The following is a 24,817-nucleotide window of genomic DNA, read 5'->3' on the forward strand; positions in this document are numbered from 1 at the left end:
CTACTGTGCTTATACCTCTCAACTTTTTCTTGTCTTCTAGACGATGGAATCACTCAACAGTGGCAAACCTTTCTTGCAAGCTTTCTATGTAGATCTTCAGGGAGTTATAAAAACCCTGAGGTATTATGCCGGTTGGGCAGACAAAATCCATGGAATGACCATTCCTGTAGGTAAGGGGGATATAAAGCACAGCTATGCACCTATACTTTGTCATGGACAAATGGCTCAATAGACTCCAGCTGCATGAAGGGTGGGAGGTAACCTTACTTTGGTGTTACAGTGTGCAGTATGTTGGTGAAGCAGATGTTTAAGAGCCAGCAAGGACTGGGCTAGATGCCCCACTATTGTTCTGCCCTGCATGCACAGCCCAAAGAGCATTTTGTTTCTTTTGCATGTGTCCATCTGAGAAGGAAACAGGTCAATACCTATGTTAAAATATTGCTACACTTACTAAAATGGATGTGGTATGGCCTGACAGATACCTTGGAACAGATGAAAACAGTCTTAGCTGCCTGTTTCAGAAATGGCATTGCTTACCTGTCTATCTTGTTTATATCAGTCTTCTCACTGCCTATGCAAATCATGTTTCTTGGGACTAACACTGGCTCCAAATTCATTTATACTCTGAGAGAGTTTGTAAAGTATCGTATATACGTATATATATGTATCTGTACCTAGGTATCAGGTGTATTTTATGATGCATGCTTCTACAAATTATTCCATGGGATGAGTTTTGTATGAGACAAATCTTTATGAGTGCTAAGAAATCAGTTATTCTGCTCTTATTTTTTGGTAAAGAGATAAGAAAACAAAAATCCTTACCATTATTTTTATTTAACAAGTCTCCCTCCTGCTCCTCCCTCCCAGCTGTTTAACAAATACAGGCTGCTTCTCTTGTGAACATACTCATTTGGAGTCTGGACTAGATGTACCAACTGGTAGAATTATGCAAAGTGACACATTATAGCGAAGAATAATTTTATGCAGGTGCAGTCATTAAGATTAATGTACTGATCTTCTACCTGCATAAAGTAAATCTTTGGAAAAACAGTGAGAAAAACCAACATAATTTATTCTATGGATTCTTTTGGACCTTTTGCCCACTGTTCATGGCATGTGCATGTTTATTACACTTTACTGAGGGAGAGCAGGAATGCACGCTCACAAGTAAATGAACTGTGCCGTTCCCTGTCTATTCCATCAAACTGCATTATGTACCAGGACACCGGTACTGCACAAGCTTGCTTCTCTGCTGCAAAGCACAAAACTATCAGTTAGGCAAGCAGATAAACCGGATATATGGCCCTCAAATTTTCAGGGGGAAACCAGATCATGTAACTCTTACTGCAGCATTACTCATCACGGTGTTTCAGCTTATTGAAATGTCAGTGTGTACTGACTGACGTGTATCATCGCTTGTGTATTTTCATCAAAGAAATGACAATATCAGTATTTCAGGTGTAGACTTTCCTGTAAGGACGCTAGAAGATTTCCACAGTCATTTAGGCTGAGATTCACAAATCCTGGTTTTGCTGTTTGCAGTTCACATTTAAACATGCAAAAGGGCAGAGCACACCATAAATTCATATATTCAGCAAATTTCCTGTTCCGTAATCCCTTTCTCCCTGGTCAGTGAAAGCCCCCTTCTCACTCCTTAGCCCTGCAGGTACACAGAATTCAGGTCAGTCACCAAAAGGCGTTGCCAGGTTAGGGAGAATAAATATTCTTGGCTTATTCTTGTCCTCACATAATGTATCCAATGAAGACTCTAATTTTTTTTCAGCAAGGTGGGCTATGCTGGGGCAGACATTTCCGGCATGCCTTTGTAAATGCCAACTTCAGTGCTAACAAACACAGTTACCAGTAGTGCAGAATCACAAGTCCATTTACAGGTTTTTCAGGGTATCAATTAGTTCTTCTTCTTGGTTTATCACTCCTCTATATTCCTCCAGTTTCACACCATAAATTTGTCATTCTCATAAAGCTGTTTTAGAGCAAGGCCAGCATTAAACAACAGAGGTCTTTACATTCACTTACCACCAGCTCATGAAAGGAAACCAAACAAGACAACAAAACCAAAATAGAAACCCAGTAAATCTCCTCCTCTTTCTGTTCAGTGTGCTAATAACTCTGAAACCTCCCAATTTTCATTTGTTTCTGTTGAGGTTTCCTTTTCCTCTAAAATAAAAATAGGCAAGTGATAGACAAGGAGAAGAACAGTGTTTTACAGTCTCATTGCTTTTGGTCCCAGAGCTGCTAAAACTTTTAGACTGCCCTTTGCCTGCTACCATGCATAAAGCTTGATGATCTAAATTCAAACAGAATGAGGCTAGATTAGAAACTGTTAGACTAATAAACTGAATGAAAGCAAAAAATGTGTCTATAAATCAATACATGAGATGATCCTGCTTAAAGAAGCAATTCAGCTGTCCTCACCCACTTGTCTGCTGTGTCCTGCTAGATGAGGCATGTGACTGTATTTTGATTGTGATGCAAATAAAATATCCGGGACAGAGTCTCCTGATGGAAATCTGAGCAAACACATCTGTGGAAGGTATTGTTGTCCCAAAGTAAGATCCCTGGACAAATGAGGCTTTCTTTCTGATTAAAAAATAAGAATATTTGGGCCAGGTGCTAAGCAGCTGCAAATTGATCTGGCTCTATTGATACCAGTGAGGACTGAAGAAAGCTAGTTTACATCAGCTGAGAATATTTTAAAAAAAAAACAACTTTTAAGGCAAATTTTGCCGTGGTAACAGCTTATTTTACATTTTGGACAAGGTGGCTCTTAGATACATCTTTGGCCTATCGACAGGCATCTGAAGCTCCTGAACACCTTCAAGGCATGTATGTTCACAAATATATTGTTAGAAAGCAACCTCAAGAATCCCATCTTAACAGTAAGTCTGTGGATGATCAGCTTTGGAAGAAGGTGTCAAAAAGGGTGGCTGTCTAGAGACTGGTGGAAGGAAGGAGGGCAAGCAACCCTGCATGGGAGGTTTTGCTCCAGAGAAACAAGGCTCTGCCTACATTCTGTAGAACAAACCATTTGTCTGACTTGGCAAGCAGGTTTCAGGTTATCTATAACTTTATGTTGTGAAGCACGCAGACATGTGGCAGTGATTATGCAGTGACAATCTAAAGTCAGACAGTGCTAACCTAACTGTGTTACTGTTATGTTGTCACCATCCTTCTGGCTGACAAACCACCTCTCACAGTACCACCAAGTATAAGCTGGTATTTTTAGCTGACTCCTCTATGTGCCTCTTGAGCACTAAGACAGTTTTGCCTGTATATACTTCTCTGTATTTTAACTTCACTTCTGTCTGAACTGATGGTTCTTCCTGTGGTCTGTGAACCACTGCTAGCATCTGTGAAAGATAACCTAGAAAATCAAATGGATCATTGCAATTTGTGAAGCAAATATTCTTATCTTCACTGGGAAGTTGTTAAGCATCTAGAGAGCAAAATGGTGCAATGACATTTTGTCAATGCAGAGCAAACTGACTGATCACCTATTTCCATCCTCCTTTTCTTGATGTGAATCTCTTTTATCTCTCTCTCTCCCTCCTTTATTTTCTCTGTTCTGTCCCTTGTCTTAGTTGCAGACTGTCATTACCTTTCTCATAATTATTCTGTATCTGGCCCCCAGCTACTCTGGCTCAGGTTTTTACTGAGCAAATCCTGGAAAGTACATGTACAGAAATAAGCAGACCTGAAAATAAGTTATTTCTAATTAAATTCAAGTTAAGTTCTTACTTAAACCCAAGAAGCTGTATGGATTAACCCATTTATTGTTACCAGATGTATAGAACATACACTAGATGTATAGGACATAACAGCAGGTTACCCAAACACACTGTCTGCTGTGAAGTGAGGTCTTTCCCCAATCTTTCCCCAACAAGGTTGGCTGCAGCTCTGGACTGAATGGGGTAGAGACCACAAGTGCCCACACACTCTCACACCACATGTAGGAAAGCATGTGCCCCTGCACTGGACAGTGACAGGGGGAGCAAAGGCACTGTCATCTACCCTCCTCTTACTACTTTCCTCCATGGACCATTTCCAATCCTGGTAAATCATCTCCTGTACCTAAGCCTAGGCAATGCTCTCATCATTCTCACATACTTAGTTGAAATGGTTTTTCTAAAATTGAAGAGGTTCAGGTTTTTCTAGATCACCAAGCACTACAGGCCAAGGGCCACATTCAGTTCATGCTTCTAGTATAGCTCTTCCCTCAGCTGCAGCCTCACTGAAAAACATTTGACCTAAATTCAGAGGTGGTTTGAGCCTGGCCTACTTTATAGAGCTACAAGACTCAATTTAGGTATAAAAGTGCTGTATATCTACTTTGCAGAGATGCAGGCCAAGCACACTAACAGAGCTGATGGTGAGACAATACCTTAACCAGTCCCCAAACAGAGCATGTCATTATCCTGCTCTTTATCAATTGGGAAGAAACCTACATCATAGCACGTATAACCTGTTGAAGCAGCAACAACTGCTTTGTGAAGGAGCATGAACTCCACCAGCCCCATGACAGCCACTTGTACCAGCTGTGCAAAATGACCCAGCACAGAGACCTGCTGCTCTGAGCAGGCCAGGCCCCATGAAAGTTTCCCACAGGCCAGGTCCCAAATTAGAGATCTGTTTATTTCATGGCCTGGCTCAGGCTGCCCTGAGCTCAACAGTGCTTAATAACTGCAGGTCTAGAATAGCACTCACTTTAACTTAAAATACCTCTCATTCCTGGAGTTTTTTGCCACTTTGTTAATCAGGAAGGTAAAAATAATTAACAGATTGAATAATTCCATTTAGCCTCATATCATCCACACCTGCTGTTTGTGAACACAGAATCACAGAATGGTTTGGGTTGGAAAGAATCTCAAAAGATCATCTAGTTCCAACTCCCCTGCATGGGCAGGGACACCTCCCACTAACTAGACCAGCTTGCTCCAAGCCCCATTCAACCTTCTCTTGAACACTTCCAAGGATGGGGCATCCACAAGTTCTCCTGGCAACTTGTTCCAGTGTCTCATCACCCTCACAGTGAAGAATTTCTTCCTAATGTCTGATCTAACTCTACTCTTTTTCAGTTTAAAATTGTTCCCCCTCATGCTATAACCTACATGCCCTTATCAAAAAGTCCTTCTCCAAGACATGCAGACATGCAGTCTGCTTTTCCTGAAACTTTGTTGTTAACATCTTTCTTATTCCCTATTCTTATTTCTGTCAAAAGTTCAATGACAAAATCCCATCATTTCCAAGTTTCCTGTGACTTGGTCCCTTAATTTAATTATTCACCTCTCCCTTGCCTAGAAGGTTTGTGAAAACTTTTCTTACTCTGTGTTGTCTTGTTTTCTAGCTGCATCGAACTTTTCCCTGTCAAATTGCCTGCCCTGAGGTAATTTCTGATACAGGCCTTTTTCTACAAGACAAGCTATCAGAGCATGGCTATATGATGACCCCTGTATTCTCCTCAGTGTTGTCTTTTGCAGTAAGTTATGCCCATTTAAACACCAGTCACAGGCTTCCCCTCAGCACATCTACAGGTTATGGTAGATAACTGCATTACTTCAGACTGCCTGTGTCTTCAATGGAAGAGGAGTGAGATGTATGTTGCTCTAGTATCCCACATCTGCCAGTATATATATATATACCTGTAAATAGCTCTGTTTGAGTCATGCCTTTCAGGAAACTGTCTTTGTGACCCTTCCTTCACCTCTCTTACCCTGAAATCAGCAAAGACAAGGAAGTGGCTCCCTTGCTCCTGCCCTTTTTTGTGTGGTACAGCTTGCCCTCTTTCCCAAGGAACGAAGCAGGTTACTTTCTGATGGGATGCCTGCTTCCTTTGTTCTTCAGAAGGAACAATCAGGTTGCTCCTGAAGCTAGGTTTCCCATGCTGGCTCATGAAAAAACATTTCCATGACTTCTTTATTTCTTTTACTGCCATCAAAGGCTGATCCTTAGAGCTTTTCTCCCCCCTCTACTTTTTTTTTTGTTCTGCCAAGTCAAACTGCACTTGAGAGTAACCATGCTCATCTGTTTCAGATGGAGATTATTTTACGTTTACAAGACACGAACCCATCGGAGTGTGTGGACAGATCATCCCAGTGAGTATCTCTACTAGCACTTTCTATTTATTTTCATTTGAACCAGCTCTCTTTAAAGACACATAAAACATGGTCCTCAGCTATGTGTGTTTTCCATTACGAAAAAAGCTGAGCTCATATTGTTGACATATCTTTAACAGCCTCCCTGCAAATGCTTATTTGAACATGCTAATAGGGTTTAGGCTCTGTTATTAGGAGTTAAGTTCTCAAGTCATAGAATTCTCATGATTAAAACAAGCAAAGCAAAACACAGTGTTAATATGCTGTCAGTGGTTATGGATGTTCACACAACTTATGGAAAATTAATGCTTTGCTGTGGTAGTCTTTTTATTTATTTAGTTTTTACTGTGATTTAACAGGCTCCTCAGTTCTGGGAGAATGTAATGCATTTTAATTCCATCCTTTCCTGCTATTTCTTTTACAAGGCTGGAGGAGAAAAGGAAACTCCAGGAGACATATCATTACAATTAACATTGTGTAGCTAATAAAAGACATGAAATGTTTGTTTTATTTGTTATGAAAGAAAGACACAGCATTTCATCAAATCTAATACTCCCCCTGCACCTCAGTATACATCCTTAATGTACTCTTGCTGAACACTGCATGGGAATTGCACTGAGAAGCTTAACTTTTTCAGAAGAACTAGTTAACGGACTTTGGCAGAAATTTCAGTGGGAGGCTCACATAAAGCTATTAAAATATTGTGTGGAAGGTTTTTTTGCCTTGACAAAGCACTGGGGAACTAATCAGGATATTATCTGAAATGTTTGTTGATGTTGGTTTTTATTTTGTTCACCTTAACCACAAAACCACTAAACAACAACACATGGCAATTCCATGGAAAGAAGAGCAGCCAGAAAAGATTACTTGAATGATGCTAAGCCCTTTTTCCCTGTTTATGTTTGTTGTTATTTCAGGTCTTTGTTAAGGGGTGGCTATTGTGTTTGGCACTCTGTAGAAACATGGGGAAACATACTCAAGACTCAGCCTGTGGCTACACCCATCCTGCAAACACCTACTCACCCTCTCCTAACTTGACTCCAAGTAGCCTTTATGAATGAATGAGCCCACAGCTCTGTCCCCATTCTGCAGCCAAGCACTGGCACAATGACCACTCCCAGCATATAACACCACAGTTGCTGGGCATCTCTTAAACTTGTCTCATTGACCTCACCTGACAGATCTTTTGAAGAAACTTGGCCATAGGCTGAAGATCATGCCAAAAGCAGGGGTTAGTTTAGCTTAGGTTTAGATTTGTAAAACTCTTTGTTCTGAGTACCCAGCCACCTACCATACTTTTTCACTCCCCCCCCCCCACTCCAAGTTTGTCCTCCCGAACTTCAACATGGCTGTTACAAACATCTATTCTAACACTGCTGCTGGTCTCTTACATGTCTCCTCCACAGCTGCCAGTCAGAGCACAGCCCCTCAGCCACTGCACACACTTAGCCATTACACTAGCAAATATATTATTACAAACGTGAAATTAAACAGCAAGCCTAATACTAAACTCCCCATCCTCTTTCACATCCTACTCTCCATCAAAACATATGTTCTTTGCCAGCCTTGTAGCATAAACAGGGCTATATACTGCCCTATAAAACTCCTGAGAGCTCTCCTTGCAATCCCATTAGGAGTGCAGGCTGTCAGCACACTGTTGGCCCTCTAGCTCCCCTCCCAGGTCTATATACTGGAGACGGAATTAAAACATCACTTTGTCTCCAGAGTTTATAAACAACTGAGGGAGTAAAAAATTGGGTGTCCGGTGAAGGAAAGAGAGTTGTGTATTTTTTCAAGCTAGCCAGGGGCTAGAGAGATGTCCATGAGAGTGGCAGCTGATATGCATCAGGCAATAACGTGTTTTGGCCAGTGGCTTACTCTTTGTGACTGATACTTTCTGTTTTATTTCCAAAGAGATTATGATATGCATTTATAAGAGCGATTGTGCAAACACAGTTATTTGATTATTCTGGCATTTCCCCTGAAATCATCAGGACTATACATTTAACCTGTTAGGAGCAGGCCTTGCTACAGAAAGGCTTGTTGCTTTTATCTTTATCCACAAGTTGTTTGTACATCAAAATAATATAATTCACTACATCTTCTGCTGCAGTTAAATTAAGCTGAAGATACAACATCTTTTACCAGCAAAGAGTGTTTCTCAGCTTGGTTTTTACTGTTCTTTTAACATCTTCCATATAATTGCTCAGTAAGAAGTTTTTAAGAAAATTAAATGCTTTGACTGAACATTGACATTTATGAGGCTTTTTTGTAATCCCATCAATTAAGGATTACATAATTTTGATTATAAACTTTGTATCTTGATGTATTCAGGGATAGGAAATTTACATCCAGAAATGCTTCAGCATGAACTATCAGTTCTTTCCAAATGTATCAGAATTAAGAACTATTTGTCGTGGAGAAATTAAAAGTGCCAACTGCAAAACAGTAAATAAAATAAAAAGTTGTGACTAAAAAAATTAACAGATAACAGAAGATTCTTTTATGAAGACTGTGGGTGGGGGCTGTATTTCTTTGAACAGGAGAGAAAGAACTAAAAGGTCACTGTTGTCACTTTCTTAATGGCAGTAATTTTAAAAAATCCTTGCTTTGTGCTGGGAAAGATTTATGTTGAGGATCAGCCTGAGAAATAAGTGAGGTAGCAGCTTGACATCTTGAAAACAAAACAGCCCTGCGATATTTTTCCATCTATCAATTTTTATTTTTTCCTACAGTGGAACTTCCCCCTGCTGATGTTTGCATGGAAGATTGCTCCAGCTCTGTGCTGTGGCAATACAGTAGTTATTAAACCAGCAGAACAAACACCACTCAGCGCTCTCTATATGGGAGCCCTCATTAAGGAGGTAAGAATAATTGTCAGGTAAAATGCCTCTGTCTCCCCTTGTGGGGAAGGAACTACCAGGACAGGCCTGTTTCAATGTGCTCTGTCAGTTTTCATAAATCATGCTTCCTTTTATTCATTCTTATTTTGACAGGCTGGCTTTCCACCAGGAGTTGTGAATATTTTGCCAGGATTTGGACCAATTGTTGGTGCAGCCATAGCATCTCACGTTGGCATTGATAAAATTGCTTTTACTGGATCCACTGAGGTGAGAGGATTCCCAGATATGTTACTGTAAAATGCAAGTAAATACTCAGGGAAATAGTATTAAGTCGTGGCGCTACATTTCTCCCTATCACTGAGTAAAAGAGCTACATCTTAGTCCCAGTGGTCTGTCCTTCCCAGCTGAACTTGTGTACTCCAATACTTCCACAGCAGAAATGGCTCCTTCCTTCAGCCCCTGCTGTGCTCGGCACCTCAGAACAGGAGATATGCCTGGAAAAATATTGCTGGGATTTCCTGTGGGCTTATGAGGATGTGAATCATATGCAAGCAGGCAGAACATCCCGTGTATATCACAGCACACATAAATGCTCCTTTAGCATCCATAATCTGTGTATCTTGGCATACCTGGGGAAAAGGGGAGAGGGAGGGCGCAAACTGGGGTAAAAGTACTTCAACTTTGATGCTGCATTCAAGTGTATTGAGGATGAGGAGGAGGTTTAAAAAGGAAAGAGTCCAGCAAGAAAAGGAGATTGTCCAAGGTGTCTGTCCCCAAAATGATGGAAAGAAGCTGGCCAGAGGATAAAGGGAGTCATTTGTCTCCTGGATGCCAAAATGTCTTGCTATGAGTCTATGATGCAGATGTTACAGAGGAGGTTCAGCCTGAAGACGAAGGCTGTAATCTACAGAAAGAGTAACAAATCCCACAAAACTCAGATCATGTCTTGCTCTCAAATATGTGCAAAGCTGGCTGTTATCAGGGTTGGAGTGGGGATGATAGAGGTACTCCAGACTGAAGTCACAGGAGAAGGGGCCTTATCTCATTGTCTGAAGGCAGACAGAAAAGAATCTCAGTGGGAGTTTCAGGGCTGGTTATATTTAGAGAGTGCTAAACCCAGCCCTTTTCAATTCAAAATCTGCCCAACTATTGTATGCAGGGAGCTAAACCCCAGGGATCCAGTCTCTCTTTGATATATTTGACTCCCACTCGTGGCAGTGGGAGGCTTTATGCATCCCAGGGATACTGTTCTTCACAGTGAGTCTCTTTGGTTTTGATCTGAGTCGATAAATTTACTGACCAAGCAGCCCTACTAGACATTGTGGATACCTCCCTGGTGGGCATGGGATTGCAGACACCAGCTCCATTATTTCAAATTAATTATTCTGGTGAAATTATCCTGTAATTGAGTTTAGAAGTCACTGTACATGAGCCTAAGTTACCAGTAAAGTATAGCTGCAGTTTTATGCCTGATTTGTGCACACAGAGTTGTTTTGCAATTACTGTGTGCCTTTATATGAATTTTTAATGGCACTTTTAAATTATAATATACACAAGTTACATCAGATCTCAGATTATCCTGAGGAATTACTCTAGTCAGTACATCCCCTGTAACCAATTTATATTAGCATCCTGGAATATCAAAAACTTTAATATGAGCTGATTATCCCCTATAAATTAAGTTGAAACAATTGTTTTCATAAAGATATGTGGTCTCTGTTTAAGATAAATATTCTATTATACAGGATGTTGCACTGTTTGGAGGAGGAAAAATACAGATGGGTTAGGTTTCAAAGTTGTCTTTTGTAGCCAAAATAAATTTTTATTGTAGTTCCAGACAGCTTTAGTTTTAATAGGCGTTTAAACTCAAAAGCTGTGGGTTTTATACTAACTCAGTGCCTACCTTTAAAAGCCTTACTAATAGGAAGTGAAAAGCATTACAGAGATGAAAAAGCTATTCTCTAAGAACCTAAAGCAAGAACAGATGGAACATTTTAATGCAGAGTTAGTGTAAACTATTCCATATTGTTCCTGATTTCCTGTAACACTGAGTTTTTGTAACAGCAAGTCGACATCGTAACATTTTAAACACAATGCTGTGATAGGAGCTGTACTAGAGAGTCTTTGACTTCTCCAAAATAGATTTCAATTTCTAATGAAATAATAATGGAAGTATTTTGTCTCTCTGGTCTTGTCTGAGACATGTCAACTGTACACTCCAGTGATGGGGATTCCGATAGCCATCAGCTATATAAACACCATGATATTAACTTCCATTCCCCCAGTTTCATCCAGGTGCTACTTAAGGCAGTTAGTACTTTTAATTTGAGCAAGTTAATGATAAAACCTATCAGTACAAAAGCAAAGATATTCAAGTTTAGATGTCCAAAGCACAGGTTTTCTCAGGTTTTCACCATCAAGTTCTTATGGAAAAAATTATAAATTCTTTACCTTTGAAGTATATACATAGCTAATGGAAACTCCCCATTTGCCTTTAAAAATCACCAAAAAACAGGCTGTTATTATCTGTTTCCTGTGAAGTTGATTTTTTTTTAAGGCAGAAAACAGGCTGCTCTTCCTACAAAAAACATAATGCTCATGTTTTCCAAAATTTGTAGAACCAAATCCATAGAAGTATCAGCCAAAAGGCCAAGTTCATGACCTTAACTCAAGAAAGCCTGACATAGCCACACCAAAGATCCCTCCAGCCTAGCACCTTATCACAACATGACCAGTAACAGATGCTTATAGAAGAAGAGAGCATGTGTAGAGTGATCCTTTCCTTGCTGTAGCCTTCACAGCTCTGGCAATTAACAATTTAAAGACTTCCTGAGACCAAAAGTGCATGTGGACAATTGTATTTAATAGCAACACTAGCCCAGTACCTCTAGAAACTCCTGACTACTGTGAGGCCTCAAGCCCATGTCTGTGCAATGAAAACATAAATTACTTATAATTTATTATAGTAATCTCTAATTTATTATGCTGGTCTAGTTTGCACCTCTTTCTGTTTTCTGTTTCTTAGATTCTCTAGTGCTTTGAAAATTGTTTTAAGTACTACTATTTACTTTTCACACATTCCCCCCAATAATACATAAAAAATCATGGAGAGCTCTTTTTCTGTGGTACCATCACTGTTTGATTCCACTTCTCTCCCTCTTTCCTTCTGACCCCTCCTTTGATGGGTTAGCTCACACACAATGAATGAGGAGTCTGCCAGCTCTTTCATCCCTTAGCCTGCCTCCTTCTGATGGAACACCTCCCATGGATCACCTCCTCTCCCATTCCCCTACTGCACAGCTCTCCAAACTCTTCCCAGCTCGCTAAGAAGGTTCTGCAGACACTGGCAGGCGATGAATTTCACTTTGACAACTGTCACATTGAAAGAAAGAAAATCATACCAAGTATGAAAGCAAGCCTAAAAATATTGTGCCTTCTTAGATTCCAGTAGCTTTCTTGGCTTCTCTGCTTACTTTGGTTCATATCTCCAGCAGTTTGTCTCGTAGGGGCACTTTATCGAAAGTGTTTATTTTTACTGTGTTGTTTTTAGTGAACCGGAGCTAATCCATGATCCTCCTTAATTACAGCAATCTCCTCTCAGGCTTCACTGCCATATTTTTTCTCATCTTCCACAATCAGAAGATTAGTATTTCTCCTTGATCTTTCTGGTCCCTACCTGCAGGGTGAAATCTCACTCACCAGGACCCTGGGAGTGGTTCTTTAAAGCTCAGCTGTCTCCCACACTATCCCAGTTGCTCTCTATACACGCCTTTCCCTTTTACTCTGCCCCTCTCTGCCTCAGCTTCTGCACTGTTCCATGAATTCTTGTCTATTTTAGTTCCTTTTAAAAAATTACTAACAAATTTAATTAAAATAAATCTCAGTCACTTATATTTTCTGAGCTTAAGAGCAGATCCAAACTTAAGATGTCTGGCTTACTCATGTGCCTGCTGTTGGGCTACGTGTGCTCCATTTGAACGGGAACTGTGTTCCCGTTAAGTTTCTGGTGCACATGGAATAGCTGGGTGCAATATGATCTGGGTTTAAAAAATATTGTGGAGAGCAAGAAGTCATACATTTAAAAAGATGTACATTTAAAGCACTGGCTGGATTATAAATTGTATTATGCTTGTTGCAGAAGTTTAATGAGTTCTAATAACTTCTGTTCAAAAACAACTGTGTAACTTCCAAATCAGAGTGGCTTACAACTCTCTCCAGTTGTTAAACACTCTCAAGATGAGAATTACAGATAGCACACAAAACATTTGAAGCCCCAGCCAACAAGAAATGTGTCCTAAGTGGCTGCTTTCCACTTTGTTCAAACTATGACCCATTAAAATGCAGACAGATTAAAGATAGGATTCAGGTCTCTGTTCATGCAGTTCTGTAGAGTAACCCAAATAAATATCCAACAAATTGGTTTGGATGCCTGTGTAAACAAAAGGTCTATAAACAACTGCAATAAACCCCAGCAAAAGAGTCTGCATTTTGCTTGGCAGAATGTTTTCTTTATGCACTTAGATTAACAAACCATGATCTCATCATTAGTCAACAAGATACTAGAGAGACCATCAAAGCAAACTACAGGAGAGTCGAGATTGATTCATGCCAAACAAATGTTTGTAGCTAACAGCTGTATTACCACTGATTCTAATTTACTCAGCAGGATTCTCCTTTCATTTCCAAAGTGAGATGAATGTCACAATGCATGATGTAGACAGAATGTCTACCTACTGCATGAGCAATGACTTGTGTCAGCTCTCCTGGATCACATCGTCTCTTGCTGGTTTTGCATATCATGAAGAATTACATCCTGGCATTTTCTACTTCAGCAACAAGAATCCTAAAGGTTCTTTGAGCTGTTCTGAGAAGTCTGTTGGCCTCCCATGCCACACATGCCTTCTTCAATACAAGAAGGACGTAGGGAGGCTACATTATCATTCATCCCTGCTTCTGCTGGATCTTTTTGATTGTATCTCAGAGAACTTGTGCCTCCTGAATGAAAAGCAGTTTTCCTTCCTTGGTGTTTTTGGTAGAATTTAGGGAACTGTCCTTGGACAACTGTTGTGCCTCTTACCTATAAAAGGCACAAAAGATTTGCCCTCTTAGAACTGAAAGAAATAGGGTGGTGCATCAGCCCTGTCAAAGTTAACAAGAGCTTAGCCATTAACTTCCATGGGGCGAGGACTTAACCCGAGGAAAAACAATGAACCATTTATATCTTAGGATTCTCTCCAGGAATTTTTGTTTGGGATTGCCTTTTAACTTGTGCTGCCCTGTTCACTGTGCTCTTTTTGGGGCTGCTCCTCACACTGGGCATTGCACAGTCAAATAAATTAGCTTTTCTTCATATCATTATTTCAAAATTCACTTGTCTTTGCTGGAGACACACCCAGAATGTGCCGTGCGGTTCTAAAATGCTTCTCAGGAAGACTTTGCATACAAACTGGAATTTAAAAAAAATCAGACAGACTAAGCAGCAGCATGGGTTTGAAGGTTTTGCCAAAACACTGACATCCAGTGCCGCAATAGCTGGAGAGAGAAAACTGCAACTCTGCAACTCCAGAAAAAAGAAAATTTCCGTCTGGTCATATTATCTCTCCAAAACTTAATCTCTTGTAACTTAAAACACTTACTCTTCTTCAGGTATTCTTTCAGTATCCCAAGAAAGGTATAATAGCAAAGATGGGCAGCCCAGGTACTTAAAACACCTAAGTAACTAAAGAGGTCTGTCTCCTCTGTCAATTTCTGCACTGATCATGGAATCTTTTAATCTGCATAGTTTCCTGTGCAGCCCCACCTTCACAGTCTTGACTGTGGCAGTGTGCAAGAAAATGATCTGCTGTTCAGCTGAACTACTGTTCCCCTACACTCAGGTGTTCCCTAATGACTTACTGTATATCTGTGATCAAAGGAAGCTTCAAAGCAGAGGAGAAGACAGACATTCTGACCCAGCTGTAGAAGTATCACAAACCTTGGAAGTTTGCTTTTGACTTGTGAGACTTTCTGTGCTTTAACAGGCAAACCCACCCATACCATTTAGAGACATTGATTTCTGTCAGCAAAAATAATATGAAAGGCAACAAGTCTTTTTGAATTTTCATACAAAGTATTTAAAATGTGACTGCATAAGCCTCCTTGTGAAAGAGACATTAAACTTCCACTTACAGAAGGCATAAATAAGCAACAATCAAATGTTTTATATAATTATATCTTTTCAGTGCCACAGTCCAGAAACAGACCCTTCCAGGACTACTCTTCAGATAGCTTTTCTGCACCAAAATAAGACTTTAATCTTTGTTGTTCTGTATAACAAATTGTTTTCTTTGAGGGGCCAAATTACATCTGCCTCAGCTTCCATACAGCTTACAAGGTTATGGTACTTCACAAGCTATCCAGGGATACTCTTGATATCAATCTTGAAGCCTATTCAAAACAAGGATGGGGAGTCAGGGCTTTCTCTGCCAACATTCCTGCTGAATAACCGCACAGCTCCATTATCTGTGGGGGAGTCCTCTCTTCAGTGTTCTCTTGCAAGGCTGTACTGCCCATTGGGAGCTCAGAGATATTGCTGAGAGACACCACAGGAAGCAGGTACTGAAAGACCATACAGATTGCATGCTATCACTTATCCCTTTCATGCTGTCTTTCTCCATAAAGAGAGGGTCAGTCACAAAAGGCTGCCTTTGCCACTACATAATCACAGGGCTAGTGCCTTCCTAAGACTTCTCTCAACCTCTAAGTGCACAGGGCACAACGGGAGCACAGTGAACAAAAATGCTGAGCTGCATGAGCCCAGCCATCCTGATGTCTATGCTGATTTCTCATGGGAAGGACACAGTGAGGCTGTCTGTTAAGTTTATACTTGGAAAATTGACAACCACCTTCCTGTATTAAAAATACTCTGGACCATACTTTTCCAGATTAACACCATTGTCTCCAAGCCCTTTGGACTTTATGATTTGCCGTATATGTAATATTTGAACTTGCATGTTTGCCAGTCACTTGTTTACATAGAATCCTTTCAAAGTCTTTGGTTATATGGACAAAAGAGTTTTGACATTCAAGTGGTAGAAGGGAAGGTGGAGAGACAGTGGGCTGGACACACTGGGCTTCCTTGTTCTGTTCTGCTCTTTGTGAATTTTTGAGGGGAAATAGGTGGTGGTTGTTCTTTGAGTGAGGGAGGTTCAGGGCAGTGAGGGCGTGAATGGCCTTGGCTGGCACTGGCTAATAACACAGCACTCTCACTGGTTTCCAGCACACGTTTTCAGCACAGTTTGAGAGGCTGGAATTTCCAGGTGATGTGCTCAATGGATGTGGTGGGGGCGGAGGGCAGAAAGAGTCCTTCTTTTTCATGTTCACTTCTGGCTGTCAGTCAAACATAGCAATAAAATCAGCTCCAATTAAGGGGATATGCAAGGAATTTCATGATAATGTCAACACTCCATTCCATGAATACAGGGGTAAAGAAGCTAATTTTATTTTTTTTTAAAGACATAAACTCAGTCACACTCAACTGTGGTATCAACAGATAAACAGTTAATCACAAAGGTACATGAAGTGGTTGACAATTCCTTCATTATCCTGTGGGGTTTTTGCTTTGTTTTTTCTGTGGGGGCCCTGGTTTCTGTTTCATTTGCTTTCTGATTACTCCAGTGCTGACTTAACTTTCTCCAGCAGACTGCCTTCAGTTCACTAAGACGCTCAGCTTCTCATCCATTAACCCCTTACTGCAGGGAATCTTACTCACCTGACCTTAGAAAAAAAACACCTTTAGAGAGACCAGAGTACTACATGGAGAAATAAGTCCAGCTCTGGACTCACTCCCATCTCACTTCACATCTAACTTTCTGTGTGGCCTTAAAACATGTTCCAGTTAAAAGAAAGCACTTATCAAGGTTCTTAATCTTCTCAAGATTCTAGAGATACTTTTTATCCCATGTTTTACCATGGCGGGGCCTAAATCTACCTGTTATTACCTCCTTAGCTGCAAAACAGGCATTGGTGTACTGCAACACTACAAAATTGATCTATTTGGGGCTGATTGATCCAGGGAGGGGAGAATTTCCAGGGAGTACAGCTGCTTCTCCAACGGTACTGACATGGACACACATCACATACGTAGCTGTCAGGTTGCTATTCCATTTAATCTGCCCTCCTTGGTGAGATCTGCAATTTGCAGCTCCTCCAGCCACAGCATTGCTTTCTGCCCCAGCTGACCCCACAATCTCCAAAGACTTTTGGAGTTGATTTTGACCTCCTCAGCCCATATTAAGATTATCTCTGGTGCAAGTTAGGGTCAGGTCTTGGATGGTGCTTTTATAATTTCTTGTCCTACTTGCTATTCTGCTATGTGCTGCTGATCCTGCAGAAAAGGCTGGTGACTTCAACAGAATTTGTCATATTCTCAATCGTGGTTTCACGGTCAAATTACTTAAACCTTTGGGCACCCAAAACTGGATTTTCAGGAGAAAAAATGCCTTCCTACAAACAGGCTGGTAGTTTAGTTAACAGATGTAGTAACAGCGAAATAAATTCTAAAAGCAGACATCATCTGGGATAACTAACACCTGCATTATGTAATGTATGATAGCAGTTACTACTAATGAATAGTAGTAAGCTTAGTACATGCTTAATGCAAACTATTCATATGGATTTAATTTCCCCCCCCCACCAGAAATGACATCACTATACCTCCTAATATTAGTATGTAAAACCTTGTGGACATGCTACTAGTTTGGATGGAAGTAATTCTAGTTACACCATCTTCAGATATTTAATTCAGCCCTCCTAAAGCAACCTAAAAGAAGGCCCAAGCCATGTTAGCATAGATACAAGGAGGTGAAGGGTACAAACACTGTGCTGAGCCTTATCCTCTCTCAGTTTCTAGAAAAAAACCTGGAAAGCTGTCCACTGCTGATAACAATCTGTTTGGATTGAAGAATCTGCTGGCTTATTTAAAGCTCTGTTCCAGTGATAGCTAACATTGGCTGTTAAAGTGAACTGTATGACTACATTGCCTGTAAAACGTGTCTCCATTTCCTTTCAGGTTGGGAAGCTGATCCAAGAAGCAGCTGGAAGAAGTAATTTGAAGAGAGTTACGCTGGAACTGGGTGGGAAAAGCCCGAACATTATTTTTGCAGATGCTGACTGTAAGTCAGCACTTCCATATTTTTCTTAAAAACATGTTTGTGTGGTTCTTCCTGTTTTTTTCATTTTAGGGCTCATCTTCCATACAAAGTGAAATGGACCAATATAGCTGTATCTAATTGCACTTTTTAATCTACAGAAGCAGCCTAAGGTGTGATTTATTTTTTTCAATAACAAGACAATGTTTGAATCCACAGATTCACAGACAAGAAAGCAGAAAAAAATTATGACCAGGCATATAAAAATGGTGTTACTCAGAGGCATGGTCCCATACACATTTGTCATCCTAAACTCTGCAGCAGGGTGGTTTAGTGCTTTAAATCTGGAAAATCTTTGGGTTTTTTGTTTCACAGCTATTACAAAAAAGAAGGGCTTTAATTTACATTTGAGTTGCTAATCTAATCAGTATTCTTTTGTTAAGCTGTTTTGTTAGTAGCTATAAATGAAGATTATTCTAATTTTTAAATTTGCACAATTGAAGAATTGTGTATTGAAATATCTTCATTGCCCCTGTCAGCAGGGAGCTGAAGATTTTGGCAGCTGGATGATGTTGTGCAGCTGAGATTTTTGGCACCTGAAAAGGTACAGGACAGCCATTTAGAAGAAGACAAAAACACAAAGTGGAAGTTGCTGCTTAAATGATCAGCAATGAAACAGTTAAAAACGTTGCTATCTAAATTGTCAGCAGGAGGTTCTGAAGTTAACACTCCATTAAGATGAATGGGACAGTTCACACCTTGCTATAAGCCATTGTTGCAGGCTGTGTGCAGACACACTGTACTCTGCATTTGCTGAGAACTTTGAAACCCAAATAAATAGACATGTAAGAATTTGGTCTTTTAATTTAAAAGGTGAAAGTGAATAGAAGAATGATTCTGAATAGCATTAGTTACAAGAGTTGGTTACAATCCTTTATTCTTTTTCGAAATGTATCAGTGCCTGAAGACTGGAGAAAACTTGAGAACTTTCAGCAACTTTTCCACATAGAAATGTTTCACCAAGTTGAGGGTCTGAATTACGGTCACAACCACCCCAGTAAGCTAAAAAGGCTACTGTCAGCTGGAGCCAAATGCAGATCTCACAGCCTTCTACCCCACTTACTCCTCTCCATCTCCCACCAGAAATCACAACTTAAATGTCCCTAACCTACTAACTCAGATTGGATCACCTGAACACTTCTAGTGGAGTAATACATGCTGGGGACAGGTCTGTGTTCTGGCCTTCCAAAAGGGAAGGACAAATGCTCCCAGCTCACACACAGAGCTGTAATTTTTTAAATCCTTACCCAGTCACCTGTATAGGCCAAGAAGATATTTCTGTCTTGCAGAAAATAGTCTGGCTTTTTGGGAAGGACAGGTCTTGCTCTTATCAAAGTCTAATTCTCTCAAGTACTTGGTTGGCTGTAATTCTCACGTATGCAGTATTAAATCAAGTGCCAACCTGGAACCACAGACAAATTTTCCCTTCCTCTACTGACCTCAGTCAGACAGACTTCTCTAATGTGGGGCACAATCTGTTTCCTAGAGTCTCTCAAGAGTTTTAGTTGATAAATCACATGCTGCTGGCATATAAGACATTGGTGAAGTTGTTCTTGCATACCCTACTCCTATAGACTGCTTTTGAAGTGGGATATTAAGCAATATTTTGTGGCATGTGTCAGAAGATGGCATGTGTAATGTATTACCTATGGACCCTTTTTACCTAGATGATGCCTGAAGTCCCAAGTGATGCTCTGCAATCTACTGTTTCTGAAATAATTATAATGCTCCTTATATCCCTCCAGTATAGATGTGTTCAGGGTGTAAAAATGGGGGGGTAAAAAGTAAACTTTAGATATGTTTAAAAACTCCAAATTTTCACAAGGATTATGGCACAAATCAAAATAAATCATCTTAATTTATGACATGACACAACAACAGTATGTTTTGATTTGGCCACTGTTTGGGGTTTTTTTTAACCAAATCCTATTTCTGCTTTGAAGTTTGGGGAACATGCCACTGTGTAATACATATGACACTGGTACAATAGCAGGTGTGTCTGTGATGCTTCAGAGCAACATATGCTCCCTTGCTTTTTAGTGGACTATGCTGTGGAACAAGCTCATCAAGGGGTCTTCTTCAATCAAGGCCAATGCTGCACTGCAGGCTCACGGATTTACGTGGAAGAATCAATCTATGAAGAGTTTGTTAGAAGAAGTGTAGAACGTGCAAAGAGGAGAGTTGTGGGGAGTCCTTTTGACCCAACTACAGAACAAGGCCCACAGGTAAAGGAACAGGGCTTGGGCTGCACAGCCCAGAAGGTGCCTGAAAGTGTTTAAATGCTGCCAGGACAGAAGTCAGTCAGTGCATACTCACACACAGTCCCAGGTAGCTGGCAAACATTTTGCAGCTCAGAAGTGTTTCTTGTTAAGTAAAAACTCTCATCTCAAATAGCATTAAGTTTGCCTCCCAGCTGTAACAGCACGATTCTGATCTCCATCCCCCAAGATACAGCTGTGAACTGTGAGAAGCTCTCAAAAGTCTCTGTGGGCACTTTTCAAGAATTGTCTACAGCCATAACTGTGCTTGTAAAACACTAGAGACACATGAATTCTAAGCAAAAGATGGCTAGAATTAGAAATAGGTCTTTAGAAAATGTTTCTGCCACTTATAACAAATTGGGCTTATACCATTTTCAGGAAGTTAAGGTGGGACAAAACAATAATGGTCTGCTTTGTGTTTATAAACCGGATTGCTTAGCAGAATGTGGGGTGAGCCTCATACATAAGGGGATGGATCCTTAAGAAGACTGAGCCCTAGGTTACAGTCAGCATCGATTTGGAGATCTGTGGCATGTCCAGCTCAAAGAGCAGTGAATATAGGCAGGAGTCTACTCACTGGGACATGACTTGCCTAACAAAACAATTCTGACTTGACTGTCAAGCGTATGGTCTGCAAGTCACATGGCTTCTTCTCTCTTTCAGATTGATAAAAAACAATACAACAAGATCTTGGAACTGATTCAAAGTGGCATTACTGAAGGAGCAAAACTTGAATGTGGGGGTAAAGGGCTAGGAAGAAAGGGCTTCTTCATTGAGCCTACGGTGTTTTCCAATGTCACGGATGACATGCGGATTGCCAAGGAGGAGGTATTCACACACACGGGCGAGATTATTTTAGAATGTCCCAATGTGATTTTTTTTTTCTTTTGTTTACTTTCTGAGACAAAATCTTTAGAGTGAAACTTACCACTAAATTTAACAAAAAAACCCAAACAAACAAGAGCAAGATGTTTTTGGAACTCCCTATGACGACCATCAGTTGGGTAAAGAAGCTCAGTTTCTGTCAATAGCTGTAAAGTCTCAGACCTCAAGGAACAGATAAGAGAAGAATGGATGAGTTCCACTGAAGTAAATTGGGAAATTTAGAGACAGCTGTGTTATCACTGTTAAATGTTGCTGTGGGAATTTATAGAATACAATAGGAGAGAGACAACAATTTAAAAAGCAGAATAAAACAGAAATAAAATGCCTCTGAGTGGGCTGGTTCACTAATTAATAATTAATCTCTGTTGCAGATTTTTGGGCCTGTTCAAGAAATACTGAGATTTAAAACCATGGATGAAGTTATAGAGAGAGCCAACAATTCTGATTTTGGGCTGGTAGCTGCTGTCTTTACAAATGACATAAACAAGGCCCTGACAGTCTCTTCGGCAATGCAGGCTGGGACAGTTTGGTAAGGCAGAAATTATCACACTCCTGCTCTTGGAGATAGTTTGACTCACTATCATTACGGCACCTTAGTTTTGTACCCTTTGTCTGAGAAATGTTTATCTAGACCATCCTAGTGGTGAATCACTAACCAAGATAACGGAGCAGCTGTAGGGAGGTATTGTGACTCTGCTCGCTGCGGGCAAGTTTGTGGTGGAGAACATGTTGCTTCCCATTAGCATGACACCCGCACTGCCGACTGGCACCTCTGAAAACAGACAGACTATAAATGAACCTTCTGTGGAGCAGAGGGATCCTGTGAGGTTTCTGCCAAAGGAACAAGGAATCACATACTTCCTACAAAATTAAGGAACTGAGGAGACACGTCTCCTCTCTAGTCCTTAGGAATAGGTAATGCCACTTCTAGAGGCCCATAGCTTGCCATTTGGTATGTCAAGCCTGCGCCAACGAAGAGCCAGTCAGGAAGAAAAAGGACAAATTCAAATCTAATTGCTGTTATAAACTGGCACTGAAGTTTGTCAGCAGATTAACAGTTCATTACTGAATCTGCATCCAAGTGTTGGGTGTCTCCTCCAGCCCTTGCAGGCCAAATCCCATTCTCCTTGCAAGTAAGGAGAAGAATGTTGGTTTTGTGGCATAAATCCCTCATTTCTTTTTAACATGAGACATGTTTGTTAGTATTAAGAGGTATACAGAGTCCACAAGTTTCAGCCTCTCCTAGACTTGTCCAAAGGTCTCTCTGACAGTGCAGCTGGACTTATTGCTTCTTCCTCTTACAGGATAAATTGCTACAATGCCTTAAATGCCCAGAGCCCTTTTGGAGGATTCAAAATGTCTGGCAACGGGAGAGAGATGTGAGTATTACTCTGCTGTCTTCTAAACTGTTAATAATCTTAATCTTACTAAACACTAGTGAATCCTTCCATGCAAATTAAGATTAGGAAATATTCCCATCTGAGGATCAGGACATAATGTAAGATGACTAATAATCAGTGCCACTTCTAAATGCAATCAATTTACAGGGTAAGACCTTTTCCTTTTTTTTATTTTTTTCCCCTTCTTTTTTGACACAGCAGAGTAAGTTACTGGAACTCCCTTCTTATTCTGAACTTGTAACCTGAGTTTTCTGAGAGTTTTTCTTAGCCATATCAATCACCACTTGTGCAGGAAGATTCCATCTGGTACTGCTGTGGGCTTATTGACTGGTTTGGTGTACTAGTTTCAGAGTTGTTTTGCCATATATTTTGCGTCTCTTGCTATTTTTTTCCTTTACATTTTCCTACATTTATTAATATAGGTGCATCTGAATTTTATTAAAATGTTATCTATCTCTTCCAGATTTATAAACAACGTTAAATGAAATCAGGCCTAGAGAAGGAAAATCACCTTCCATTACAAAGCTTTCTGTCTTTTCTCATTGCATTTAGAACTAAGTGCCAAATATTTTTAAATGGAGCTCCATGCTCAAATACTGTCCCATGTACCTAATTTAAAGTCTTGCCAGTTTTTAATTCTCATTACAATCACAAGGAAGTTTAGCAATTGCATCAGCCCCAGATTGGTTATGCATACAAAGGATTCAATTAATTTCTGTGCAGGAGGCATGTCTACCAGATACGTCTCACCTAGGCTTTCAAAATAGCTTATGGCTAATGGCAAACTCAGCAGTAAAACTAAAGTAAGGTCAAACTCCTTAAAACTTTAAATATGTGGAAGTATACAACTTGATCTATAAAATAAGCTCTATATAGTCTGAAATATTTTTCCTCATTAGGGAGTACTTTGAATAGCACATTCATACTATTCTCCACATTCATGAGTTATGAGGTGATCTCACACTGGCATAAATATGTCAGCTCATCTAACCCTTATCATTGTGAAAATATTCTAAAACTACTAAACTCGATAGAGCACATGAGTAACTTGACACCTAAGAGTGACCCCATTGACTTCAGGGAGGATAACTGCACAAGCAAAATATTCACATATTGGTATCACAGAGGTTTTGAAAGGAAGGGGAACCAGGCAGCACCACAGCTCCCATGGAAGAAATCTATGGTAGTTGTACACTTGATTCTCATCTACAGCTTTGAAAATATTAATCATAAACAATAAACGTTTGGAATGGTAATAATCTCTATCTCACAAAGATGTCTGAAAACCTACTTATGAGTAATTATTCTAGTCCTTTCAGAACCTCCTTGATCAGGTATCACCTTCTAATTCACCTCCTCCCCCTGCATTAATATCAGCATACTTTTTATTAAAATGCCATGGTTTCTTAGATCCCTGTTTTTAAGGGATACATTTTACAGCATAAATAATGCTGACTGTGGCAATTAAAGAACACACACCCCAAAAAGGAGAAAGCATCCATACATCTGGGTGTCACTGCTAAGCTAATAACCATGTTACAGCCCGACCCTAATTGTGCCACTGTGCTGTCTGTGGTAGCACTGTATGATCTGGGAATTGTTTTGTTCCTGCATTTAAATTCATGGAGTTTTGTTACACATGGGGAACTAAATGAACACAGAAAGTTGAGATCTGCTGTACTCATTTTACACTCCCACAAAATGTAGCAGGGCATGTGCATACCAGAACTCGTGTGTACAACACAATTGATTTATGTTTACAATAAGGCTACTTACAGTATTCTTGTATTCTTAAAGGAGGCTTAAAGAGGGAATTTCTTTAATATTTGTATTTCTTTAAAGCTTCTTATCACTACCTGAGTGATGTGAAATTTAACTCCTGTAACTAAAAATCATGTGACTCATCCTACATAGCCACTTGGCTGTTTTATATTAGATGAAGTCTCCCAAAATTCTGGTCTCTGTCCAAATGCCTTCAAGGGAAGGAGGTGCCATTCTAAATCAGAACTATCGTTCAATGTCACAGGAATTATTATTGTCTGGAGAGCTCTGAGATAGAGCAGTGCATAGTAGCATTCCCAGAAAGAAAGGCAACCAGGAGAACAACTTGGAGTTATAAATTCTTTT

The 24,817-nt window shown here is 40.1% G+C and overlaps 2 protein-coding genes across 2 annotated transcripts in view; one reads left to right on the forward strand and one right to left on the reverse strand.

Annotated features, from left to right (window-relative positions):
- ALDH1A2 (aldehyde dehydrogenase 1 family member A2) overlaps nt 1-24,817 on the forward strand; it is a 53,869-nt gene that overhangs the window by 25,629 nt on the left and 3,423 nt on the right. The window contains exons 4-12 of the mRNA XM_051629010.1: nt 41-170; nt 6,052-6,113; nt 8,849-8,977; nt 9,110-9,223; nt 18,006-18,108; nt 20,185-20,369; nt 21,069-21,233; nt 21,662-21,819; nt 22,595-22,669. Coding sequence (XP_051484970.1) covers nt 41-170; nt 6,052-6,113; nt 8,849-8,977; nt 9,110-9,223; nt 18,006-18,108; nt 20,185-20,369; nt 21,069-21,233; nt 21,662-21,819; nt 22,595-22,669 — 1,121 coding nt within the window. The remainder of the gene's footprint in view (nt 1-40; nt 171-6,051; nt 6,114-8,848; nt 8,978-9,109; nt 9,224-18,005; nt 18,109-20,184; nt 20,370-21,068; nt 21,234-21,661; nt 21,820-22,594; nt 22,670-24,817) is intronic.
- Nucleotides 1-24,817, reverse strand: part of MYZAP (myocardial zonula adherens protein) — a 188,397-nt gene that overhangs the window by 23,560 nt on the left and 140,020 nt on the right. The gene's annotated exons all lie outside the window — the stretch shown is intronic.

Source organism: Apus apus, chromosome 10 (genome assembly GCF_020740795.1).
Source record: "Apus apus isolate bApuApu2 chromosome 10, bApuApu2.pri.cur, whole genome shotgun sequence".
NCBI classification, from domain to species: Eukaryota; Metazoa; Chordata; class Aves; order Apodiformes; family Apodidae; genus Apus; species Apus apus.